The sequence below is a fragment of the Ctenocephalides felis genome, unplaced genomic scaffold (assembly GCF_003426905.1).
Source record: "Ctenocephalides felis isolate EL2017-DRISC unplaced genomic scaffold, ASM342690v1 CF-g0.4_SCAFFOLD_03571, whole genome shotgun sequence".
In the NCBI taxonomy this organism is placed as follows: Eukaryota; Metazoa; Arthropoda; class Insecta; order Siphonaptera; family Pulicidae; genus Ctenocephalides; species Ctenocephalides felis.
In genome coordinates this window covers 70286081-70306503 of record NW_020539725.1, presented here as the reverse complement: position 1 = coordinate 70306503, position 20423 = coordinate 70286081, and the positions used below count along the sequence as shown (strand labels likewise).

At 27.6% G+C, this 20423-nt stretch overlaps 1 protein-coding gene across 1 annotated transcript in view; it reads right to left on the bottom strand.

Annotated features, from left to right (window-relative positions):
• Positions 1–93: 93 nt before the first annotated feature.
• Positions 94–20423, bottom strand: part of LOC113386673 (protein GDAP2 homolog) — a 40235-nt gene continuing 19905 nt past the window's right edge. The window contains exons 7-11 of the mRNA XM_026624438.1: positions 3584–3737; positions 2483–2622; positions 1017–1071; positions 408–551; positions 94–325 (exon numbers count right to left, since the gene is read on the bottom strand). Coding sequence (XP_026480223.1) covers positions 275–325; positions 408–551; positions 1017–1071; positions 2483–2622; positions 3584–3737 — 544 coding nt within the window. The 3' untranslated portion in view covers positions 94–274. The remainder of the gene's footprint in view (positions 326–407; positions 552–1016; positions 1072–2482; positions 2623–3583; positions 3738–20423) is intronic.

Here is a 20423-nt window from a genome sequence, read left to right as displayed (position 1 = left end):
TTTAATTACTTTGTAAGTACTTAATGCCTACTAAATATTACTTTTTACACCTAATGATGAACAAAATGTATTAATTGTTATAACGCTCCAACTTCAAATATGATTCTAAAAATAAAATTAAAATTAAAAATAAAATATTAATTATGATAATGTTTCATTCACTTTGATTATTATCAACTAACGACTTATAAGTTAAGGGATGAATCTCTTCATATGTTATGGAATAATTTTGATTTGCTTTTAAATTTTTTGTTCTCGGACATAGAACGCTATATTACGTGGCCGCAGTTGTCTGTCCTGGTTGGAAATAATGTAAACCGTTGATCTAAAATATAATTATCACAGAATTTAGCAATTTCTTATAAACTAAATGTTTTTGGTATTTTTAAAATTATTTTTCATCTTACCGTCATATCGTATTCGGTGATATAAGCAGGAATTTCCAACTGATCTGGTGTCATCACAGAATATAAATGTTCTACTCCTGGTAAAGAATGTACTTTTTGTTTGATTGCTGGAGCCATGAAAGTTGTGAACCACCATGTCATCATCTAAATATAAAATAATTTTAACTTCGTATAAATTTTTCAGATAATTATAGAAATTTGATTTGCTATGAATTGTATTTTCAAAAATTTTCTACAATTTTTTTCCCAAAATCAGGGACGAAATTCTGTAGATATTGCTCCTACTTCTTTCAACAATTATCAGGATCAAGGATAAATTAGGATAATGAATTAGTTTGTCAATTTCTTATGCCAAACTATGATCAGGTTATTCTTTAGAAAGAAACTTATTTTCATATATTTATGGATCACCAAAATGCTTTACAAATACTTAATATGTAATTTTTATATAAGATTAAGGTATTAATTTTACATAATTTCATTTTAAAAGAGTTAAAGTAGAAAAATTTAAATATATTGTGCGTGATTGATGATTATTTATTTAATTTGATCAACCCAATTGAAACTTATAATGGTTAAAAATTTTGATTAAAGATCCTTTATAATTACCTTCGTCCAGATCGTAGGATGAATGATATAGAAGGCTTTCAAATTCTTCTTATATCTGAAAAGAAAATAATAAAATTAATAAAAATTATTTAGTATATCTAACAATACGTCAAAATAATATTTTTCTGGAAAAATATAACCTAGTTCATTTTGTAAAATAATTATTTGATCTAATCATAATACAATAATTTTCTACATCAAATTATCAAATTTGAAAAAAAATTCTTCATGCTATTATAAGTTCGGCTAAATTGTAGAGAATCCAAAATATTTATAAGAAACACATTTAAAGCTTGTATAATTCACAAGCAATAAGCAAATAATTCCTAAAAATCTTCTGAATTTCTATGAAAAATTATGATTGTTTATTAAAATATAAAATAACATAAAAATCATTTATATCTTGAAATTTCCTTAGGGTAAAGTTAAATAGTCATCTCAAAAAAATCGAAAATGAAAATGTTTGCATACCTAGAAATAGGAAAAATATATGTATGTGTTTTTCAACCGATGATCATTATCATGATCAACCGATTAGAATGATTCAAAAAACATTTGATTCTTATTAATGGAGAGACATTCTGATAAATTTTTTGCAAAGGCTGGTTCAACAGATTAGAAAATACGAAACAAAATATTTTTGAATGGTTTTTGAATTATTCAAATCGGTTGATCGGTGTTCCCGAAATCGTCGTCGAAAATTTGTATTTGCACACACACACACACACATACATCAAATTTTTCTAAGGTATGCCAAAATGTTCAGAAACCTTTGAAACGTACAGATATATAAAAATTTTCATTTTAGATATTTTTGCGATTTCTATAACTTACCCTACGAAAAGTTAAAAAATCTCAATTTAGTTTTTGAGAGAGCGGAGTGTCCGATTTGAGTAATTCAAAAAACATTTTACTTGTATTGACGTAGTGGAGAACTGATTAAATTTTGGAGAAGGCAAGTCCGGCCGTATCGGAAATCCATAAAAAAGTAAGAAAGTGCCCTTTGGCGGTCAAAAATGATCATTGGACATATGCACACTTAATTATCAGATCTTATAGCAATTTTAATAATTAGTGTAAATTTTATTTTTATTAGGCTAAGATTTGAAATATTTGAAGTCCACTTATATAATTCAAACTAATGTTTTTGTTCTTTTTAACAGTAAGGAAGAAGCGACTTGAATGGGTTTCAAAGATTTCATGAAAAATTCGACGTTTTTCAAAAATTTGAAAGAAAAACTTATTATTTCAAAATTTTCATTTCTTCACCAAAGTTTTAAATAAATTCAAAAATGTTTGAAGAAAGTCAAAATTTTCTAAAAATCTAAAAAAAAATCATTTTTTTAAGACAAAAAAATCCTGCACTAAATCCCAGCACTAGTTCCTTCATAAATTATAATACAATCTATCATAAAACAAATTTCCATTTCCATACACCACTAGTTCCTATCTATTCGTTTACTCACTTGTATGGCAATATGCTGTAAACCTCCCTCAGCCAGGCGAACGAAGGGTAGTTGTTGTTTGACGTCAGAGTATGGAAGTAGGCGATCACGTAATCTCCTTTTACGATCGGATCCAATAGAGCGATCAGATATAAAAGAGCCTGAAAATGTAATTGACCCATATAATTCAACATCAATTATTATAAAACTAAAGTAACCATCAAAGCTATGATAAAATTATTGACCATCTCTCATACCAGACAATGAGTTGACTCAGAAAAATTATATATACGAGTATATACTAGCAACACCGACGAACTTTTCGCCACCAGATGGTTTCGTGAGAAAGATGAAGAAATTTTTTGTTTGTTTTATATTTGAAAAAGGAAAATTTGATTTAACTACACAAAAGTAATAAATTTATTTCGATTACAAAAATGAAGTGTTTTTTAGTTGAACTTCTCTAAGTAAATGAAAGTGAATCCGCAAGTTATCCGTTTCATTGAAGTGCTCTATGGTAAACCACATTTTTTGTTTTTTGGTCTGACGTTAACACAAACAAAGCGGATGGTTTTCCAACTCGTGAGCAGGCAACGTATAACTGCCCATGTGAAAAACAATGATTTTCTAAATAATCTATTTGAAATTTATCCCGCAAACACTAAGCGATTTGCCTTGCGACTTGTTATTGCGAACGCAAGGCGAACTGGAAATTGCAATCGTTTGAAGTCAAACGAAAGACCAGTCGGAATCATTGGTATGTCACCAAATCGCCAGCAATTTTTGATTGAATGGTGAAATTCAGTACGTGTACATCATTATTCTTTGCGGCAAGAATTGCTCGTTGACTTAACCAAGCATAATTCTGATAATTCTCACTAATGTCATTTTTCGTATTTTTAATTACGGTGCGTAAAGTTCCAGCAATTTCGGAAGCCCGAGACCTTTCCAACGAATGCAAAATTGTCGAAATCGGTTCGTGCGTTCTGGAGTTATATCGTCAGGAAGGAAAACCAGACTTATTTTTATATATATTTTATTAGTAGATTATATTATACTGTGGAATTTTATTACATGAAAAGAAACATACACAACTAGTTAATTTAGATGAATTTTTCTCACCTTGTCCAAATTTAAATTATTGACAGGGAACCATTTTCCGCAGAAGACGACGACGGGCCTGCCCAATCTGTCGACTCCACTCTGGTATAAACATCCGATGCCAGAAACTTCGGTCAAATCTTCAGTTTTGGCTCGTCTCAGCAAACGTTCATATCTGGAAAAAAGAAATAAAGATTATTACAAAAAACAATTGCTTAGATTTACTTTTTTAATACTCTATGGGTACGGTTGTGCCAGAGTACGTTGGTGACAGTCGTCTAACAGCTGAACTGTACTAATTTTGTCATAGACATTACAGTCCGCGAATGTCGTCGGCAATGTTCGCTCAGACATGTGACGTCACATGACACGTGACATCTATGATTAAGCACTTATTTTGCGCTCGACTAGCAGTCCATGTAATATAAGGTCTATATATAAGGTCGAAAAGAGGGAAATATGAAGTATTTTTGTTCGAACAAGTTTACATTATTACATTGAAACATGACTTGTAAATTGTATTGCTTTTGAAGAGACAAAAGTAAGATTTTTTGCTCTTCTTTTAATAATATAACTGTTACTTGGTAGATCACTTTATTTGCTTATGAGGTAAGTTGAACATTTGTAGTCAATTACCAGCAATTAGTTTTGTTTTAAGTGACATGTATTTTTTATCCCTTCTGGTTGAATTTCAAACATAAAGACAACAAAATCAAGACAAAATCGGAAAAACAAAGAAAAGGGGAAATTTAAGACAAAAAACATTATGACTATTATCCAAACAAAATGTGTCCTTTACGATTTCACTAAAAAGTTTTTTCTGGTGCAATATAGCACAAAGTTGGCGTTTCCAATCAGCTTTCCATTTAAGCAATAACCATAATATTACATGAAAGTACATGTTATTATTATAATTTAATTAAAGAAAAGTGTACTGTGAATCTGCCGGGTTAATTAACAGAGTGTAACGAGAAAAGATCGTTGAACCCAGAATTGTTTGGAAAACAAAACTTTTGTGTAAAATAATTTTATTCAATATTACGAAATATTAAAAGATAAAGTCCAAAAAATCTAATTCGACTTGGAGAAAATATATTGTGAGAATAATCAATTTTAGCACAACAAATAACACACATCAAATAAACAACTAACTGACTATGTTCAGTTAAACTCCCAGCTAATTCAACATTGTAGAAAAGTGTTTTTGCCGTTTTTTTAAAAATTGGTCACATGGTCCTTTTTGGTAAAGCAAAGGTTTGGATGGTACTTTTTACCCCACCCACATGCTAGCTTTTATAGAGATTTCATAAGAAAAATGATTGAATTTAACTTAAAAATAACAATACGTCTTATAGAACATTTAAATATCGTAGACATAAAATTTTTATTGAGGTCTCGTAAACTAAACAACAGTGCGCAACCAATAAATAACAACGAAGAAAAATGCTTTTGTTGTGAATTTTCATAGATTTCCGATTTATCTCCTGAATCAAAGTGATGGCTGGTTATACAGAGTTTGCCCTCTACTTTAAAATAATATTGTTAAAAAAAAGTCCTAACTTCAATTGTGTTTGAGATATCAGTTGTAGACCTTTTTACCCACTCTATCTAATACAAAAAAAAATTCTTGAATTGTAATTATAATGGTTCGTTTGTGTAATTGAACAGGAAACGTGTTCTTATTTAGTTAGATAAATTGTTTAAAAATACTCTGAATTCTTGTGACAATCACATATGTGATAATTAGTTCTAATTATAAGTTTGCTTCAGTGTTACATCATAAGTTTTAGTAATTATTCTGAAATGTGATATTTTTAAATTGAAACTTTTCAGTAAAACAATTTTTCTTCTTAGAACTTTCTTACAAAACTTTTTGTAAAGTACTCAATTTATTTTGGCAAAAAATAAACCAAATATCACTTCCTGTAGAAATAAAATATACTCATATTATAATTGTTGATAATAATGACTTTTTTGGGTTGTATTTTTTTCCATAAAGAACCTATAAAATATACCTTAGTTTTTAAACAAAAAACACAATACCTATCAAAATGCAAAACTAAGTAGGAAAACTGCATTTGGAACATTCTTATCATCTTGATGAAATAAAATTGAGGTTTGTCACTCTCAAAATTTAAATAACAAAATATTATAAAGAAATTGAAAATGAAAATTGAAGAAATATTTAAAGGTATTAGAGCTACTTATGAAAGTAGAATAAAATAGTTAATATGACATGTATATAAAAAATTGTTTCATAATATCTTATACCAGTCACCCCTGTCTGACTGAAATACGAAAATACCATGTCAATAAAAAAAAATAGGTTTGTCACTGTCAAAATGTGAATTGATCACCTCTTAGATAAAACTATCACTATATGTTATTTAATTTAAAAAATTATTATGTAACAAAAAATAAAATTAGACCTTTACCTTTCTTCAGGAGTTTCAACAATTTCAGGCGGAGGCAAAGCGTCTCCAATTTCTATACTCTCCTCGCCCATAGTCATGATTTGAGTATCAATTTTGAATTAATTTACTCAAAATTCACTTTAAACTTTTAAAATCTCACAAAATGTCACTTATAAAGTTCTAAGTTTTTGTTTCAATAATTAATACTTTTCTGCAATTTCAAATTAAATTTATATAACACTCATAGTAAAATATTTATAGACGATTTTTTCTTCACATTCATTCAAGCATATCATTCTTCAGAGATAAGATTTTTATGACATTGTATTAACTTTTCAGTATAATTTAATTTACCAATAAATACATTTACGCTAATTGTTATTTGCATTTTTATTACGAAACCAAAATAAATATTTAATTAGAGTAATATTAAATACAGAAATAGTATGTGTTAACATTCAATGTTTGTTTTTTGTCAACAAACTATAAATTTAATTTAGACCATTGATATTTGAAATTAATTTAATTTGAATGATAATTGTAATTAAAGTTATTTATTCAACATATTTTTTACTATTTTTTAACAAAATTTAAAAGTTGCATATATGCAGAATATATTATACATATCTAGAGAATAGAATAAATAGGTAATTTTAATTTTAATCAATAACAATGTTACTATTATTATTATTATTATTTATTAAGGGTCATTTCAAAAACCTTTTCCCAAGAAAGCATAGCTAAAGTTAAAGCAATCTTCCAAAAATATTATTTACAGGGTGTCTCCGAACTCAACGGCAAAAAATAAAAAAAAACAATTTTCCTGTGCAGTTTGAAAACTATGTTAAAGCGATCTCCCAAAAATATTATTTACAAAGTGTCCCAGAACTCAACGGCAAGAATAGAAAAAATAATTTTCCTGTGCAGTTTGAAAACTATGTTAAAGCGATCTCCCAAAAATATCATTTACAGGGTGTCCCAGAACTCAATGGCAAAAATAGAAAAAATAATTTTTCTGTGCAGTTTGAAAACTGTGTTAAAACGATATCCCAAAAATATTGTTTACAAGGTATCCCAGAATTCAACGACATAAAAACAGAAAAAATAATTTTTCTGTGCAGTTTGAAAACTATGAGCTTTTTAAAAAAATACCTTATAATTATCATTGTATGTATGCCTAGTATATATGTGTGTATGTTTGGTTCAATTTTTGCACACGATTTAGGGCGCACGAATCACCCGATTTAGAATTAGTGAAAAAGTTGAAGCAAGCTCTCCATAATATTATTTACATGGTGTCCCAGAACTCAACGGCAAAAAATAGAATTTGTTTTATAAAAACTATGAGCTTTTGAATGAAACCTAGAGCTTCAGGTCAAAACTTAAGTTGTATTAATTTTCCGGCTACTGTGGTTAGTTTTAAACTTTCCATTTAAATTAACAGTTATAATAATTGATTTTTTTTTAATTTCTAGACCTTTATTTGAATATCTTGGCATAAATTATAATAATTACTTAATAATTATCATTGTATGTGTGTGTGTATGTGTACGTAGTATGTATGAGTATGTATGGATACAATTTTTTGTTCACGATCTTAGATGCACGGATCAACCGATTTGAATGATTCAACAATCATTTCACTTGTATTGACGGAATGTAAATTTGATGAAATTTTGGTAAGGCAGGTCTAGCTGTTTAGGAAATACTTAGGAAAAAGTTCTAAATTATGTAAATGTACATGCATCAAACAAGCGATTTTAGTATTTGTATTTAGTTCAGAAAATATAATTGTTACTTAGGGTTCCGTACCAAAATGCACAAAACTCAAAAATCCAAATTTTGGGGAAAAAAATAATTTTCAAACATTCTCGATTTTTTTCAAATTTTCGTGATTTTTCAAAATTTCCAAAAATAATTCTTTTCACAAAATTCTTCAAAAATATTAAAATTTTCACAAAATACCTTCGTATTTTAAAATTAAAAAAAAAAATCCAAATTCTGAAAAAATCTTCAAAAATGCTGGACACAGTTCATATTTACAACATGCCTTAACTCAGCGGTTTCCAACCTTTTCTTCCTTGCGCCCCCCTTTCGAATGAAAAAAATATTGCGCCCCCCCCCTTCTTATTTTTCTAACAATTTAATTTAAATATACTTAATATAACTGAAATTATGCCAAATAATACACGGTATTATAAAAAATATACATACAAACATAACTATTTATTATAAGAATTTTCTGTTTCACATAAGTAAGATCTCACAAATGGTAATAAAATTTCTGAAGCATTATTTGTCAAAGTAGGAAAATCGTCCTTCACTGGTAACCAAAACTCAACAATATATTTTCGTCCTAAAATATCTGGTTCAATGTGCTATCACTAGATAAATCAATTATCATTTTCTGCTCTGCTGTTGAATGACCAAAATCATCATGTTTCTCAATGACAAATTGATTTCTAATCCATTCGTATTTGGACGTAATTAGATAAAGTAATGCGAAAATTGGTTTCGTAGACTAGTCATATGACTGATATAATAATAAGATCTTTACTTACTTCTATTTCATCAGTAACACAAGTAATTTTAAAAGTGGGAAAATGTTAAAGTTATAAAGTTATTTGATACTAGCTATACACAGTTCTAATTTTTCATAAAAACCGTAATCTTGTCTTTCTGAACAAAAGCACGAATTTGAGACCCTTGCATTGATTTATTTAAATCGCTAAGTCTTTGAAAAATTCAACTAAATACGCAAATTTTGCGAGGAACTTTGTGTCCTAAAACAAGATTGCTCCGTTTCTTTTGTTATCAGCAAGAAATATAGCAATTCTTTTTTGAGATCAAAACTATCTTAAATTACTTAAGTATTTTGCTGATTTGTTTTGACACTTACTCAGCATTTAAAAATAATATTTTTGAAACAGCTTCGCGCCCCCCTTGGAACGGTATGGCGCCCCCCCAGGGGGGCGCGCCCCACAGGTTGGAAATCACTGCCTTAACTCAAAAATAAATAGTTCTTAGAAAAATGGGAGTCCTATGATTGATCTGTAAACTATTCTGTAAAATTCACAAAAACACAACATTTCTATTTTTCCTAATTAGTTCAACTAATTTCTGTTTAACACATTTTCTGGGTAACAACTAAATCTTTCTCTACTAACCTACTCTTCCATATAAAACAAACGACTGAAATGTAGAACATATTCCATCAGTTGGTTCGTATTAATTAAGTAAATATGATTACTCATGAGTTGCGTCATTTCATATTTAATTTGCATTTAAGGAATATACTGAAGATGATTAGAATTATTTAAATATAGAACAAAATTAACCGCATAATCCTAATTAAGCTTCTGAATTTGAAAGCGCGCATTGCGGTAAAAATTATTTAGTGTTTATTTGAAGAAGATTATTTTGAATTAGAATTGATGCAAAATTGTGCGTAATAACTGAAAGAATCGAGATATAAAATTATTATAAATAAAAATATAAAATAAAAAGAGTGCGCGTAAGGTTCACACGCGATTGAAGTAAAACTTAATTGCTACTGTACAATATAGTATTAAGTAAAAATAAATACACCATAAAACAATCACATCTTATACACATTTATATAATGATAAATTATGAATGATATATTTATAATAGCATTAAAAATATGTATAATATTTAAAAACAATAATGTAATTTAAGTCTACTTCAAATATGACCGATCGGTTTGTCATTGTAATTAGCATTTAGAAATTAACCTTTATTAGAGAAATGAATATGATTAATACATTCTATAATATTAGTTCACACAGTGGATTATGTTAAACAACGCTTAAAGAAATATTGTTTTCACCGTTTCACTCATCATGTAATTGTGTTTGAAGAACTTCATTTAATTAAAATTAACATACATTCATACATTGCTTGTCTTTATTTAGTTTTTCGCTGGCGATATAATTTCATTCTTTGAACAGCTGTAATATTTGTCTAGTTTAAAAAATATGCACCATTTTTATAACTTCAAAGATTTATAGAAACTACGAATAATTCTGATTCAGGCATTTTTCATTAAATCAAGATTTGTACTACGATGCAACTTTAAAATGTTTATTTATCTATGCGGATTTCCTTGTTGATATCGGTACGCATACAACGTTGATACCAGTACGCATACAACGACATATCTTTATTTACATACACGACAAACTAATCACAATCGACCTGTATTAAAATGATTTCATCGAGAGCGAATGACGTACAGTTCGGGCGTAACGCAATTTCCATTGCGTTCTCATAGGTTTACACGCTAGTCGCGCCTAAAGACGTTTTACTTCAAAAATAAATATAAATAAAGTGTTTAACACGTTAATCGCTATGGCAGTCATATGTGTCTGACGCTAAGAAGTTCTACATGAGCCTAAGATATGTCTAATACGTCACATTCCAGTTCTACCAATCACATGACAATTTTATGTCAGTGCGAGGACTCGAACCGAGTACCCCCTCAGGCATGCTACTGACTGAGCTATTCCGAACACATGTATTCAAAACATTTAAGGCTTAAAATATTACATTATAGCTCAGTTTAAAATCAAATGCGCATTTCACATACATCCTTCCGATTTTATTGATCCTCTAGAAATAGAACTCTCAATGGAGTTTGGGGAAAACATGTTTTCCGACAACCTTAAAATAATATTTTTGATTTTCCAATACATCGATGGATGTCTGGAAAACAGAAGATTACCATTTGGCACGAAATTGTGTTTACTACGATTTTACGTCTGTTTTATACAATTATGAGCGATTTGTAGGAAGTATGAGGAAGGTCGAATCATTTGAAAACGACGTACTAGGAAATTATAATTAAAAGCTAATTTTAATTGAGTAAATAATCAATGATAGGATATAGATCAGGTTATTGTTAATTTTGAGATATTTTCCTAACATGAACAATTTTGAGTTGTTTTGAGAAAAACATTCACACAACCAGGTGAGCAACTATTATTTTACTTTTTATTTTTAATATTGAAATAAATAGTAAAAATCAAAAAAATGAATCATATTCGACATTTATTGATTATTTAATTGTTTACATATTTAAAATTTAAATTTCTGTCGAATATTATGGCAAAATGCAAAATAAACAAATCAACTTATCAAATGTATTATGCATTATTATTATAAACAAAAATATATACGAAAACCTTGAACAACCGGACTGAATTAAAAAAGTTCTGTTAATTATTCGCCATCTTTACTGAACCAATTAGCATCAATGTTTTTTCATTGGTAAATACTATATGTACTCAAGAAATTGTTTAGAATTTCTAGAAAATCATTATAACTGTTATTATAAACTAATTTAATCGAATTACAACAGACATAAAAATTCCGAACGCTAACAATATATATTGTTTAAAACTTCAATTGTATTCATATATAATATATATGGAATAAAAACAAAGTTTATCTCAAATAAAAATTGGGTTCAGTTTATAAACTATTCATAAAATTTTTATACAAGTATATTATATTAGAATTAAAGTTGATTTTTTATTTTGTTCTGTTAAGAAAATAAATTTAATCAGAAAAATAATTAAAATTATTATTGTGAAACGTTTTAAATACAGTAAAATTATTTGTTTTGCCTTTGAATTAATTTTTGGAATTTTTGAATTTTAAATTAACTATTGATTAATAAGTGCAGTATATCATAGTCTTGTTGTTTGTCGAAAAGTTTTATAGAAAAATGTGAGTTTGAATAAAGGGGCCACTTTCACCTCTTTTTCAATGATATTTGGATCAAATCATAAGTTAAGATTTTGACTATAGTTATATCGGATTTTTTCGAAAAAAAACTTACAAAAAAATGTATTCGTCTAAATTAAAGGGAGAAGACGAAATTATTATTTTTACTTTAAAATAATGGCCCAAATATGGTTCTCGAAACGAACAATATGAAATAATTAAGAACTTCAATTTGGCACAGTTGTTTGATTAAAATAATTTATTTCAAACTTCAGAATAAATATTATATTCAAAATAACCTTAGATTATAAGATCTCTATTTCTACTATAGCGATATGTCTAAAGCTATAGAGTACCTCTTATATATAGAACTCTCTTATGTCTTACTAAATATTTTATCTACTTTAATATAAATATTTGACATATTATTCTAAGGAACAAAAGTAAATATCTGTCGTTTACAGATCACGTGCATGTATATACAAACAAGTTGTTCATTATTCATGCAATATAATCATTGCATGAACTTTATTCGAGTGAATCATCTCGTTCATCATTACTATTTACTATTACATTTTTTAATGAAATTTTAACCTTGCATTTTATGCAATAAATATACATACTGAAATAAACTATTTTTAAGTTAACTATAAAATGAATTTACTTGAACGATGATCAATAATCCGAAGGATAAAATTCAATTTAGTTCGGAAATGCATTCGTATAAACCTTGACACGATTCCAATTGGAACTAAAACATTGTAAAAATCGTAATCTTCATAGTAAAATTGCTCTGGTGGATTCGTGAGTAGGAAATAATAGTGTAGTTCATGATCTAGTACAAAATAATAAAAGCAATATATGCAAATTATAAAGAACTTTAAGCAAATTGTAAAGAACTTTTTTACTTTTTGGAATTAACCAGGTTTAGAGGTAGCAAGCGCTCTAAAACAATTTTTTTTACCAAGTGATAAAAATCATCTACCAAATTATAAAATAACTTCTCTGTTTTACTGATTTTTATGAAACAAATTCAAATAAACCTAAATACCAACTTGTTTGTAGTAGATTGTCTTTATTTAGCAAAAATTAATCAAATAATAAAATCAGAAATAAATGTTTTGTATATCTCTACAGTTCCAAAGGTTTCTAAATGTTGGCGTACCTTAACAAAAATTGATGTATGTATATTTGAGTGTGTATGTGTGTGCGCGTGTTTGTATATGTGCGGATACAAATTGTCGTAGGCGATTTTGGGAACACCGATCACCTGGTTTGAATAGTTCAAAAAGCATTCGATTTCTATTGATGGGGAGATGTGCTGATTAGTTTTTGGCAAAGGTAGGTCCAGTCGTTTCGAAAATACGGGCTAAAATAGTAATTAAGGTTTTGAGAGAACGGAGCGTCCGGTTTGAATAATTCAGAAAACATTTCACTTGTATTGACAAAATCAAGAAATGATTAAATTTTTGGGAAAGCAGGCCCAGCGATTTCAAAGATTCAAAAAAATCTTTTTGGTCAAAAATGATCATTGGGCATATGCACATCCAATAATCAGATATTTTATATAGATTTTAATAAATAAAAAGTTAGTTAATATTTAAATCGCAAAAGTGGTATTATCATATTAAAATTTATTTATCTCATCATATATATCATATATTAATGTGATAGATAATACTTTCCTAGTAAATTTTTCAAACAAAAAAAAAACGATATATAATATAGATTTAGAAGACAGTTTTTTTAAGTTTTAATTAAGTTTCAATTAGTGGAATTATTATATTGAAATTTAATCATAACATCATCGTCATATATATAGAATCATATTTTTCTGTACAATTTTTCAATAAAAAGGGATTTTTAAGACAGTTTTTTTATAAATATCAGTGTTCAAATAATAATATTTTTAGAAATTGTATGTAATTTGGAAATAATCTCTTACTTTAGCCAACATTCACACAATATTCTAAAAGCGAAAACCCATCATAAAATGAATCTTTTATAACCTTCACTATCGTTGAAGAAGGCAAAATATTGATTCCTTCGCACGAAGACTCAACTTTGGGGAACAAATTCACACAAAATAGTAATAATTCACTTCATCAATTTTAATTTCCGCACAATTTTTAACGAATTCTTACACAACAATTAATAGAATTAAATGGAAAACTTCAATAAAACTGATTTTACTTTTAATTTAGTACGATCTTTTCTTCTGAAACATCGATGGCAGACTGACTATGAACTCGTTCTTGTATTCTATATGTGTTCTATATGAGTTTGCGCATGAGCAATATACAATATATGATTCTGCTCTATACGATTACTTTGTACATATCGTAAGTTTCGTAAGTTGGAATTGAAAATGAACACTTAATGAATTTTTTAAATATTTTCATGTGCTGATGGATTTAAATGGATTTTATAAATTACGTGGAAGCTATTTTAAAAGCTTCGGGTGCATTCTGAGAATTTGTTTATATACAATGATTCAAAGAGAAATGTTGATGAATGAAATGAAGGAAAATAATTTGGGGATAGTGGAATTTTAGGAATTATGTAATGATGTAAGGAATCGATAATTTTTTGTGTTGAAATGCATGTATAAAAGAGGAAAAATCTAACTCGTGATGCGTTGTGCCTTGAGGCAACTTATTGGAGCTTCTTGTACCAAAAAATTAAATTTAACTAGTGGGGTGTATGGCATCGTGCCTTAAGGCAAATTGCTGGAATTTCCCATACCGTAACGAAATGTTCGAGGAATACTGAATGTTTTCAAATAGATTATTATTAATATTGTAACATTGTCTAATATTTATAAGAATTATATAAACTGAATTGCAAAGTTGAAATTATTTGTTGAAAGTATATTAGAACTTTAGTTAGAATTTAAGATAAAATCAGAATTATTTTCGATATACAAAAAAAAATGATACAATTTTTTTTCCAAAATCAATTATTTTGTTAAAACTAGCTGAAAGTTCTTTCAATAATTCAAATTGGACGCTTAGTTCTCTCAAAAACTGCCATTTCTTGCACATTTAGCTCTGTATCTTCGAAATGGCAAACTTTAATGAAAAATTTAAACAATATTTGTACTTATCATCAAAATTTCTATAAAATATCTGATAATTTGTTGTGCATATATCTAATGATCATTTTTGACCGCCGAATGGCATTTTTCATAACTATTTTATTTAAATCACAAAAACCGCTGGACCTGTTTTTGCAAAAATTCATCCATCAGTTCCTCATTTTATCAATACCAGTGAATTTTTTTTTTTTGAATCATTCAAATCGGACACTTCGTTCTCTCAAAAACTGAATCGCAATTTTTAGCACTGCACCTCCAAAACGGTCGGACCTACCTTCGTGAAAAACTAATAAACTCGAATTCAGTCAAATTAGTTGATCTGTACTCTCAACATTGTGGACATTGTGTATCTGCACACGCACACATACATATGAATATTTTCTAAGGTAAGCCAAAACGTTCAGAAACAGTTGAAAGGTAAAGATATGCAAAAATTTTCATTTTCGATGTTTTGCAATTACTATAACTTACCCTACAGTAAGTAAATATTACATGAAAGTGAGTTGCTTTATTTAAAAATAATTTCTATTGCCTGAATTTGATATCCATATGAAGAAAACTTTTGTCATGCAATGTATGACGTAAATATAATTACATTTCATGACGTTTATCGTCATATCAAACTTTTACAATCAACCTCGTTTCGGCATGAAAAAATTGGGAAATTAATGACGTAGTACATATACACTACCACTATTTACATGTCATGAAACTATTTAATTTCTTTGTTTTATTTTTAGCCATATTTGATTAAAAGAACGATAGTAAGAACAGGCAATAAATTTTAAATTGATCGATAGAATTCTTTCTCTACGAATGTATTTTCAGCAACAATAAAAAAAATAGAATTTTCAATAATTTAACTCATAGTAATAAATCTGGAATCAATTGCCGCTAACACACAACATGTCGTCCATGGACGACATCAGTATACACAGGTCATCGAGTGGATGTTGCCAATGAAATTGAAAAAATTGTCTAACGTGCGGAAACGTGCTATAAAATTTTAACAGTTTCCAAAATAGATTATACAGTTTGTTTATTTCCTTTGAAATAGATAAATATAGCTCGAAAAGCTATGAAATAAATCATATGATGCATTTCAATTCTAAAATAGAATTTCCAAAGTGGAACAGTGGTAGGTACGGTACAAATATTGTTATCGATCTTTCGACTTTGTGACGTCACTATGCGATGACGTAGACAACTGAAACGTAGATACTCCTACAGGGAAACAACCTTTGTATTAATGCAAATTATTTATAAGAGAGAAATAATATTTATATCTACACTTTTACGTGAACATGGATTTAACTACTACTTGATATCAGGCTGGACGTGGTTGGTATCAAATCTGAAACCCAAAAACCAAAGCTCTTACCACTGAGGTAAGGTTAGGGCAAATTTGTTCTACTATTCTAGTTATTATTAACATAAAAAATTGATAGTTATGAAAATATCCAAATATGCAAAATCAAAATTTTATCAAATTATTTCAGTTCTCCTACATTGTAACTTAATGCAATCATTTCTAAGTTTATTGTAGTAATGCAGATTAGCAGAACAATTTTGATCTTATGAATTTTATGAAAGCTATCGTAATAGAAGAATAAATATAGTTTATTCAATAATTCATTCAGAATACATTCTTGGCAAGTAGACTTTCTGTCGTCACATTTAGCTTTGGACACTTTTCAATTATACTTTATTTCATAACTTGTAAAATTTGTTACATATTCTTAGTATTAGACTTTAACTCTCTATAAAATCAATAATGAGCAACAATTTAAAATAACAGGATATAGGAGACTTTAATTTTTCAAAACTTTGATTATAATATATATATATATATATATATATATATTACATCAATTATAATTGATGAAATGATAATTATCATTACCAATCTTTATAAAGATTTTCATAATGAGTAGAGACAAAAAGTTTATTCAACCAACAAATCATTATGGGATCATAAAATAACCATTAGTACCATTAGTAATTGAACAAATATTTGCTTCTTCATTAAAATCTATTGCTTTTTTACATAGGAGAAATTAAATTAATGGGCAGAAAAATAATATCAGACACGAAAGGTACAGACAAACCATTAATGTCAAGGTCAGAGGTCAAGGTCAAGTTCATGTTAGGGAAAATCACAGTCTATGAGGTAAGAGACCAATTTTTTAATGAAATAATAATATTTTAAAAACATTATTTTTTTTGAAAATTTCGTAAAAAATATTTTTTTGGAATTTTGAAATATTTTGAAAATTTCGAACTTTGGCCAAATTGATGAACTGAATAAATCTGTAATATATAACGTATCTATTTTATTCAAAAATTGACCCTTAAATTTTGACTTTAACAGATTTAGTTCTTCAAATTGCCCAAATGTCAAAATTTCCGATTAAAATCAAATCTTGAAAAAAATATTAAATTTAAAAAAAATTCAAAACAAATATTTTAATTATAGTACAAAAAGTTCCAGCAATTTTCCTTAAGACACGATGCCACTAGTTTTTTTGAATAATAGGTTTTGGCAGTTCATTACTACCAACTCATACGAATTTAGATCCGTAACATAGCACTACAATATATACCATACCTATTTTATCCGTGAATTAACCCTCGAATTTGTATTTTAACAAATTTAGTTCTTCAATTTTCCACAATTCAAAATTTTCAAAAACAAATCAAAATTTCAGATAAAATATTTTTTTCAAGATTTTCAAAAAAATTTGAAGCTTGTAAAATATTATAGAAACGTAACATAACATTACTATAACGTACCTATTTTATCCAAGAATTGACCCTTAAATTTTTACTTTAACTTAAATCCTTCAATTTGGCCAAAGTTCAAAATATTCAAAAAACCCTAAATTTCAGAAAGAGTAATTTCGTCAAAATTTTCAAAAAGAATTAAAGCTTTTAATATATTATAGACCTGTAGCTCAGCATTACCATGATGTACCTATTTTATCCGCGACCCTGGAATTCTTACTTTAACAGATTTAGTTCTTCTGGCCAAAGTTCGAAATTATCAAATAATATAAAAAATTCCAAATAATTAGTTTTGTCAATATTCTCAAAAAATTTAAAGCTTTTGAAATATTACAGACCTGTAGCATGGCCATAACGTACCTATTTTACCCGATAATTGACCCTTATATTTTTACTTTAACAGATACAGTGCTTCAAATTGACCAATTTCAAAATTATCAAAAAATTCTAAAAGTAAAACCTGAATATTTTCAAAATTTTGAAAAAAAATAAAGCTGTTAAAATAATATAGACCCGTAATATAGCATTTACGTACATATTTCATCCGAGAATTGACCTTTAAATTTTTACTTTAACAGATTTAGTTCTAAATTGGCTGAATTTCAACATTTTCCAATAATCCAAAAAACCATATTTTTCTCAAAATTTTTAAACAATTTTTTTTATTTAAGCATATTTAAATTAAGGTGTTATAGATTTAATTCTTGAAATCGGCTAAATTTAAAAAAAAATCCAAAATTTCAAAATAAATATATTTCAAAATTCTCAACAAAAAAAATTAAACTTAAAAGATGTAAGTTATGGTACGAGAAGTTCCAGCAATTTTACTTAGAACACCATATTCTATCAGTTTTTTTTTTTAAATATTAAGTCGTTACAAAACTTGTTTCGAATATTCCCTTAACTCCGACATCCCCTAACATCAGATACTATACTACCTCAAAGGGTTAATACATTTTTTATGCACACACGCGCCAGTAATTTCGCATGACGTACGTCAATTTAAACGTCTGTTTATCAACCGATTACAAAGGTATATCTACCTGTCTACAGGTAGGAATGAATTTACAATGCGCATTTAATCGAACGGAATCCTTTGGAGGGGCTTAATAGATATCAAAAGGAGGATATTCAATATAATTTCATGACTCAGATCATAGCGTAGAAATTAGATCGATACCTGGAATGGTTTTTGAAGGTTTCTGAATATTTTGGCATACCTTGAAAAAATGGATGTATGTATGTTTGAATGCAATTTTTCGTACATAATTTGGAGATACAGATTTCTTTCTCTACTTCTTATTTACTACAAAATACTATTTTTATTAAACTCTGTCGGAATGCACGGAATTCACATAACGAATTAAATATTTATTACACCCGACACCTGAGTATATAATTTCGAGGTTCAGGAAACATAATTATATGGTATGACGCAAAATCTTCAATTTCTATTTCGATAAAACTTTGGATGCGTAGGCGACTATATAGGGCTATCAAATTTTAATTATAATCCGCCCTTTACACAGTCTATTATATTATATGACGTAGAGTTATTGATTTGCTCGGAAAGTTTTTTGAATACACAATGGTAATTGGTGAAATACTAAAATTTTTATTGCTGATGATGTAAGGTTTACTAGATCTAAGTTCTTCTTACCAACCAGGCTCGTTTTCAATTTAATAAAAAATAGAAAACTAATATGGAGGACCCTTAGAACTATCACAACTTTATATGAACAGAATAGTAAAATCACTTATTAAAGTGATAAATAAAATAAAAAAAGAGAAAAAATTTAAAAAAAAGAGAAAAAATTAAAATGTCTCAATTAGAGCTGTTGCCAAAAATGTTAATTGTTCTTTTTATACAATAAAATAATTGAGTGACCATTATTTCAAGGTAGTACAGAAATTAGTCATATGCACATTCCAAATAAAAACGATATTTATGTATTTATGCTCGAATTTAGTCATCCGATAAAGGCTGTAAAAATTAGCACAGTGTTTATAATTGCAAAATAGTTCACAAGTTGCAATTTTTTGCAGGTTTAATGAAACATAAAAAGAAAATATGAAATATACTGTATAAAATTTGCACATGGAAATAAAACTAGAGGTGTTTGGCATCGTGTCTTAACATTAAGGAATAAAAATAATAACGAATCAACAAGAATTATTTAATGATCAACAACAATATTGATTATTCAAATGAGTTTATTTTTTGCACTTTTTGCTCCGTATCTCAAAAACGGCTGGACCTGTCTTTACCAAAAACTAATCAGCACGTCTCCTCGTCAATTGGAATATAATGTTTTTTGAATCATTTAAATTGGTTTATAAGGACTTTTGAAATCGTGAACAAAAAAATTAATTATTTCAAACTCACTAAAAATTAATTAATACAAACATACATACTACATACACACTTATCTATTTTTACCTTACTTTTTCAAATTATTAAAATTTTTTAGAACTTTCATGAAATTTCAGAATTTTCATGAATAAAAAAAAACATTTTTTAAAAAATATCAATATTATAGAGTTGAAATTATTGTTAATTTTCATAATTATTTTTTAATAAATTATTTTTTTAAATTTTGAGAATTCATTTATTTATTTATAATAATTAATTGTAACTTTGCAATTAAGTTTTCAAATGTTTATATATTTTATATAACTGTTAGAAGTTTGAGGTAATATTTTACATAACTGTTAGAAGGACCTTGTTAGCATTCATTTTTTTATATTTGTCTCAGTTTGTTATAAATATATCAGATGGTTGTCGCCCAAATATATGTATTTATGGACTATCTAACTA